The sequence below is a fragment of the Haplochromis burtoni genome, unplaced genomic scaffold, assembly GCF_018398535.1.
Source record: "Haplochromis burtoni strain Fernald_Lab_line unplaced genomic scaffold, NCSU_Asbu1 Contig_994, whole genome shotgun sequence".
In the NCBI taxonomy this organism is placed as follows: Eukaryota; Metazoa; Chordata; class Actinopteri; order Cichliformes; family Cichlidae; genus Haplochromis; species Haplochromis burtoni.
The window spans coordinates 1-7,711 of NW_024583355.1; the positions used below are offsets into that span (position 1 = coordinate 1).

General features: G+C 45.2%; 1 protein-coding gene across 2 annotated transcripts in view; it reads left to right on the top strand.

The window, feature by feature from the left end:
* Positions 1–306: 306 nt before the first annotated feature.
* rap1gds1 (RAP1, GTP-GDP dissociation stimulator 1) overlaps positions 307–7,711 on the top strand; it is a 28,005-nt gene continuing 20,600 nt past the window's right edge. Inside the window, exons 1-3 of one of the 2 annotated variants that reach the window (XM_005951361.3) lie at positions 307–693; positions 4,789–4,896; positions 7,362–7,484. In XM_005951361.3, coding sequence (XP_005951423.1) covers positions 690–693; positions 4,789–4,896; positions 7,362–7,484 — 235 coding nt within the window. In that variant the 5' untranslated portion in view covers positions 307–689. The remainder of the gene's footprint in view (positions 694–4,788; positions 4,897–7,361; positions 7,485–7,711) is intronic. The other variant, XM_005951362.3, reaches the window with a different exon arrangement.

Below are 7,711 nucleotides of genomic sequence, written 5' to 3' on the forward strand. Positions count from 1 at the left end.
AAAATACTGACCTTTATGACTTTGAGTACATTTTAGAGCCTGTACTTTTTAAATTTCACTCGTGTAAAGTACTCAGTGCTTTTCATCTTTAAACATGTATCTGTTGTTAAGTTAAAAACATGAGGTCTGTACTTTTGCCACTGCTGCGGCTCCGCCTCTGATCTTTGAGTGCTGTTTTCCGCTGTTGCGGTCATGAAATCTTTTGCATTAGGCTGCAGAAACAGTTGTAGTCCGTAGGACCGTCCTAAAAGACAGCGAGACAGAAAATAAGGACTCTTTTAGTAACGGAAGGAAAGTACGTGCGCTCTTTTCTGCCACATTTTCAGTTTTCGGGCAGCGATGAGCACCACGGGTCTCAAAGCGCTGCCAAATGTTTTAAGCTGAAAGACCGGAAGCCGCAGCGTGAAGCCCGCCCGGCTACCTTGACAGTGGCATGTCGAAGCCAGTCGTTGATACGAGACCCAGCCTACACGTCGTAACCGTGAAAGTGGATGCGAGAGGAAGTCAGATCTATTAGCCTGACCTACCAGCCCTGTGGCTGTGGTTGCTATCTAAAGTGGCTAACGAGCTAGCTAAGCTACACCCGCTAACTTCACGATTCTGAGGCAGTTTAAAAGACGAACGCTAGTACTACTCTGTTTACGGAGCTGAACACGCCAATTTCTCTTCCACGGACACGTCCTGCCACGATGGGTGAGTAGACTGCTAGCTAGCCGACTCCCTCTGTGCCGGGTTTGCTAACCAGCTCGGCTCTCGCCATTCAGTCGGGGCATCCTCAGATGCTTGTCATGAAAGCGGCCGCAACATGCGACGTGTGTCTGACGGCGGGCGTTGTGTGTCGGCGTTGCAGCCACTGCGTGTGCTGCTCTGCTTCCACCGTGTCCCGTTTAACGCTGTTTTTAATGAAAAGCTGAGTGTAGCTGGATCGTGTGCTCGGCTGGGTGGGTGGGGTAGCGTTACCCACTGTCCGCGCCTCCCTTTGTAACAACGCTTTAGCCGGACGAGTATTACGTTTGATCACCGCTTCCCCGCAGCGTAGCGGGGACTGGAAAGCGGTCGAAGCAGCGCTCGGTTGGATGAATGTGCATCCTCTGAAATGGCAGTGCGCTGCTGCTGATGGAGCTCATGGCACTCTTCCATGTCCACAGCTGTTATGCAATGCATCCAGCAGCCCACTTTGTGCTGCTGGATGCATTGCACTGCTCTGTGTGACGTTGTTGTTTCTGCATCTTGTTTGTGCACAGACTGAGCACAGAGCTCATGTACCACCGCATCTTTGTAGGTGTGTGTGTGTGAGCCGGCCTTAAAGCATGCTGTACATTCACCGTGTGTTACTGCTTACCTGTCAGGCTTCAAATGCAGCACTGCTGTGAAGAAGAGGCGTCAGTGATTGACAGCTCAAGCAAGCAAAATACTCCACCAACTGTATATTTGGCATCATGTCCATCATGTCTGTTCATGCCATTTGTGTGGGTTGTGCAGTGCATTAGCAGCTGACAGCCAGATCACTGCATCAGCACCTGTCATACTTTTTAAGGAACTGTTTGTGTGCACAACACTTAAAGCTGCCCATAGTCACTACTACACTAACTAATGACGAACATCCTATAATCTGTTTTAGATATTAATCCAAACAACAAGTGGTTTGTTGCTGCCTGGGACTCAGTTTGCGTGATCAGCAGATTGATGACTTGTAGTGCTCGTGATAGTCGGGGCTGGGTCAGGTGACCCTGAGTCCTCTGTTAGCTAGCTGTAGGCTGTGGGGGCTTTTCCACGCTGTGCTGAGTTTCCTCTTTCCTCACCTTTTTTCTTTACTCTGGTTCATTAAATGCTGACAGGTGTAATAATCAGTTATTACTCATCTCTGGTTCTCTTCCACAGCGTGTCTTTTGTCTTGTTCCTGTTCTTTCACCCCTAACTGGGCACAACAATAAGCCACTCCTGCCAGAGGTTTCTTCCTGTTAAAAGGGAGTTTTTCCTTCCCACTGTCGCCAACTACTTGCTCATAGTTGAACTGAATAAAATAAAGAGAAGAAGAATGAGCGAAATCAGATCATTAAACATTTTGGACAGGAGGCTGATGAGGTCAGTACGTGACCAGATCCTCAGGGATGTTTCATGTTGACAGTTTTCCTTCCTGTATCAACACCTCCATCCCACTCTAAGCTCTTACTCTGCCTTTGTCCTCCTGACATATTGCTCTCTCTGCCCACCAGTACTGGATCATAGACCTGATACTGATGTTAATATTTAGTCGTTCAAGCTATCTGAATAGCATATGTCAGAATGGGACACTTTGAAAATGATATTAGCTCAGGCAGAGGCAGACGAGGGAGCAAAAAGAAGAGTTATTAGAATTAAACCCTAGATGACAAACACTGGCAGTTGAATTCGTTTTGTATTTCTGCTTTTATTGGCGCACTCGTCAGGTGAGGAGCAAAAACAGAATAATATGGTAGAAATCTGACTTACAAACTGTAAGTAGATGGTGGACATCTACAGGTAGACGTCCACTGGAAACATGTGTTGGGGAGTCTGGTCATCCAATCAACGATGGTAACCACACAGCCTCGTGCTGTTCACCCACTTTCATTATACCTCATATGTAAAATGAACACGGAGACAACATGCACACTTAAATCAGTCTGGAAAAGACATGAGCAACATTACAGTTACTCTGTTTACTCTTGGTTTCATTCACTCATGAATGGAGCCCCGTATGCGACAATTTTATTTCTTATATGATTGTTATTCATTCTAACTGTCATGAACAGGAAGAGTGATAATAATAATAACTGCACTGCATTAAAATAGGTGGGATATGCAGTCAGTAAGTGATGACGTATGAGTAAACTACACTACGTTTAAAAAGGCTGTTGTGTTTTAACATGTTTTAGTACTTTGCATTAGAGCAGGGTGATATGACCAAAAACATTTATCACGATATACATTAGAAAATTTGCAATAACGATATAACTGACGATATAATTGACACCAGACAAAATACTTTACAACTCCACAACTTTATTAGTGCAAAAAAACAAACAAACATCAATGTATTTGCACTTAAACAAGCAGCTGTTTTTATGTGCATTAAAGTTATATAAAAATGTAACAGTGCAAATTCCTCGCTGACAGTTTAACCAAAAGGCATTTCCAGTGGAAACTGGCCGACATATCCTCAGCATAACCATGTATAATATCCACAAAACTTAAAAAGAGGTTATACACACACAATACGGTAACATTATGTTGAAGCACAGTACGTATCACTCCGCGAGGCTCCGCCTACGATAGCCGTAACGCTCCGACAATCCATCAAGCGGTGCGGCTTCGTAGCTCAGCAAAGTCGTACTGAAACATTTGACAGATTTTCGAGCGCCGTGCACATAAAATCGTTTCGAGGTCAGTAAACACAACCAGAGTTCATACATAAGGCACACGGGGTTATAAGGGGCTCTGTCGACTTTCAGAAAAATCAAAGGATGATTTTAAGTGCGCCGTATTTTCCAAACAACACGGTAATAACGACGGCCCGCTAGCATGCGCTACCAAAAATAGTGCTTTGTTGTGTATCTGACGGACGAAAGCCAAACCAGTTCCACACCAGTGAAGCTGCAGCATTTTTACAAACCAGTTCAGGTTCATGTTTCATTCAACGATCCGCTTTCACTCTTCTTCTCCGTCGCCATGTGCGTATGAAAACAAAGGCGTTTTCCCCATATTCTATCGCGATATTTCATTTTCCTATCGTTGCCCAACATTACACCGGTGTTACCGTGAACGGTATGATATGGCCCCGCCCTACTTTGTATCTTGTTCTGTTTAATCTGAACAAGCCCCTGAAAACAGTCGGCCTGTCTCTGTTTTTATTCCCACTGTTCATTTTAAAGCTTTTATCGAGTGGAAAAAAAGTTGGCGTTCATCCTCCACCTTCACTGTGTTTATGCTAACATAGCTGTGTTAGCACATCATTATACAGCAGCTAGCCCAACTTCAGTAACCTTACAAACATCACTGCTGTTTAGTTCCCTGTCTTTATGTTGGACGTGACAGCCGAGCTGTACGTTTGAATGTTTCAGAAATCCCTCAGTCTGAACATCTTATATTATTTAATCTGGAGACTTCCCAGTACCACCAGTAGTACGCGTACCACAGTTCAGTGACTGATATAACATCTATGAGTGTTGCTTTAACGTGTCAGGCCAAATGGCAGATGTGAGGCTGCTTCTTCAGAGTAGACGTGACTTTGTTTTAGTTCTTTATCAGCACGTTTTGAACTCTCACCACTTTGTGGTTGCATCATGTGACATCATCATCAGCACACCACACAGATGATGTTGATGTTATTGGAAATATAGTTGAGCTGTGTGGTTATAACTCCCAGTCTCTTCTCCCACTGAGCATTACACTTGCATAATTTAACAGTGGTATTAGATTAGTACTCGATGATGGCAGCACTGGAAAGTATTAGTAATCTGTTGTATTTATGGGTTGTTTGTACCACACTTAAGCCAACTGGTGGACCGTCCAGAGCACCGGTGAGGTGCAGTGACTGTAGATCCAGAGACAGAGAAGCTGCAGACATGAAACCAGTGTAAAATTAAAAAAGCAATATCATGTGTGTGGTGTGGCTGCAGCTGCTGCACAGAGACGTGCAGTCTGCAGGTACAGTACTTTATTAGCTTCGAAGGCTGAATGTTAAACATCATTCAAAGCTTTTTCCCACAGTTCCACAGTCTACGTCTGCCTGTCAGACCTTTGGTGATGAAATGTTTCTGCTTCCAGACAACCTGAGTGACGCCCTAGAGAAGCTGAAGATCGCGTCAACAGACAGCGCGACTGACAGCGTGGAGAGCTGTTTGGACTGCCTGCTGAAAGCCCTCGCCAACAACAGTGAGTACAGGCGTGTAACCTCCGCGTGCATCTGTCAGCACGCCTCCTTTGGACCCCGTTTCTGAACTACAACTCAGAAACGTGAATAAATATCAGTCTTCATGTTTAGACTTGAGCTCGTAAATCCGTGTGTTTACAAATGAACCGTACTTACCCCGTCCTCGGTTTTTAGTCTTCTGCATGTCCTCGCAGAATGATCACTTTTCAGATGTGCTCTGAATAAATGAATTGATTGGTTGAGTTACAGTACACACAGTTTCATAGATGGACCACTATAACAACAAGCACTGATCAGCGTGACTTATTGCACAGTGCCATGTTTGGTGGGGGGGTGAAGGGTTGATTTATAGGAGCTGGACCCCTTAGTTCCACTGAAAATAACTCATTTCAGCACACTGAGACATTTTGGACAACTTCAAGGTCCCAGCTTTGTGGGAACAGTTGGGGGACGGCCTCTTCCTGTTCCCACACGACTGCTCACCGCTGCACAAAGCAGGGTCCGTAAAACACACGGAGGAGTGCATTTGGTGTGGAGCAACAGTCCTGAGCTCCACCCAGGAGAACCTTTGGGATGAACTGGAGTGAAGAGTGTGAGACAAAAACAGCCCTAACCTGGTGCCGTCCTGATGGACCTGTTATAGCTGCGTATTAAACCTGTGGATTAAGAAAGGCTCATACGTGAAGGCAGACAAGCAAATACTTTGTTATACTTACCTGTATGTGTGCCTTTGAAAGTTGTTCAGGGATTCGATCATTAGGACAGAATCATAATGTGAGCCTTTCATTAAAGTACTGCTGTAGACGCTTGGAGCAGCTGTGCACGTCGAGCAAGTGAGACCACGTGATGCTCGCACTCGGGTTATGCTGACTCGTGCTTCTGAACATGGAAGCACAGTGCGATTATGTCATTGCTCCGATTATGTTCTTAGAAAATGCAAAATCCAACGTGTGCGTGTTTCTGACAGATGTTTGGGGGGATTAATAAAGTGCGTTTAGGAGACGATGCTTACAGCTGTTCACAGAAGTGCTTCTGTCTTATTAATGACCACAACAAATGTTCAAAGAGAAAAGCAGCAGGTCTTTCAGAATGAACGCTCATTGATTTACGTTTCCCAGTTTAGCTTTAAGCTCTAAAGCTATTGTGTTATCTACATGTGGCCTAATAATGATCCTTGTTGCTGTTTTAGAGGAGCTGCTTCAAAGGACAGCTGCAGATTTCTGTCAGGATCTGCAGCTTATACAGGACAAAGAAAATGTTCACCTTGTCTTCCCAGCAGTTTCACTGGATGGAAGCGTTCGCGATGTCTTCTCCGGCGCTGATAATTGCCGTCTGTCTTGTGTCAGTGACGTAAAAGACGGATTTAATGCGACCATCACACAGCAGTCGCTTTCTGAAACATCAGCTGTGTATCGGATTCAGCACCACATATGAAAGTGACCCAGGTCGGATTTGAAGATATTTGTGCCGTTCACACTGTCACCATGATGGATAGATGGTCGCACAGGGTCAGAAAAGTCTGATTTGATGGCTTTCACCTGCAGTGTGAACGCAGCCTTAGACTCGGTCTGCTCTCAGAGGAGTTCATTGTTAATCGCGTCAGTCGTGATGACGGCACTAAAAATATAAAGATGCCCATTTGAGATGAACAGTGCTGTACTGCAGAAAGAGTGATGTGAGGGAAAGCTGACTAACAGTGATGAGAGACGGACCATCACAACACTTCTAGATGCAGGTGCAGACAGAGTGGAGGTGTCAGTGAGTCCAGTGTCCTGCACCATCAAATGCTCTGAGAAACAACCTGTGACAGCAGAGGTCTGCAAAATAAATAAGACGTATCCAGTTCCTTTCTTTCCCAGTGGACCTGCCCTCTTCTGTACTGGGCTCACTGGTCTGCCAGTGCAGAGAATCTGTCCAAAGCTTTATTTCAAAAACTTTCATCAGGCTTTGTCATTATTCTGAAATGCAGCCCAGAACCACCGTGGAGCTGGTGGAGCTGTAAAGACTCAAACATGTTCTCTAAAAGAATTTAGCAAACGAAACGTGTCCCTGATCTTTGTTTCTGCTCAGCTGCTGCAAACATCTCCGTACGACACAACACAGGAACGTTTCCTAGTCACCGTTTTTGCACTTCCTGCACAACAACTCACAACAATCCCTCTTTTGATGCTGCACAGCAGTTTTGTGTTAAGATGGTAAATAATTGTTCACTGGACACAAAGCAAAGTGACCATCCTGACAGTATCTGGTTGTATAATTCAGCAGTGTTCCAATAAACTCTTAATGTTTGCCTCTGTAAGAAACAACAGTAAAGCCTCGTCTGATTAATGTCAGTGCAGGCAGAGAAGTGCCGCAGTAGATATGGAGCTACGTTAACCACTGTTACTTCCACATGAATGCTTGACATGAATAAAGGTTTCCAGATGCGTTCACATGATTGGACTAAATAGTGTGTTTCCTTCCTCAGGCACTGAAGCCAGCATGAAGATCCATGAGATGGGCGTCCTGCCCCTGTTCCCCACCCTGTTACACCCACAGTCCTCCTGCACACCCAAAGTCGCCAACATTATAGCCGAGGTGGCAAAAAATGGTGAGGTTTGCTTTCTAGGTTTATTCCCCACTAACACGATTCTTTCCTACATCTCAAAAGAGCGAGCTCCTTCCTTCCTTCCTTCCTTCCTTCCTTCCTTCCTTCCTTCCTTCCTTCCTTCCTTCCTTCCTTCCTTCCTTCCTTCCTTCACCTGGGTAGTATCCTGGTGGTTTTAGGGCTGCGCTGCACACAGACCTGATGTCACGCCTGGACCCTGCTCCTCTGTT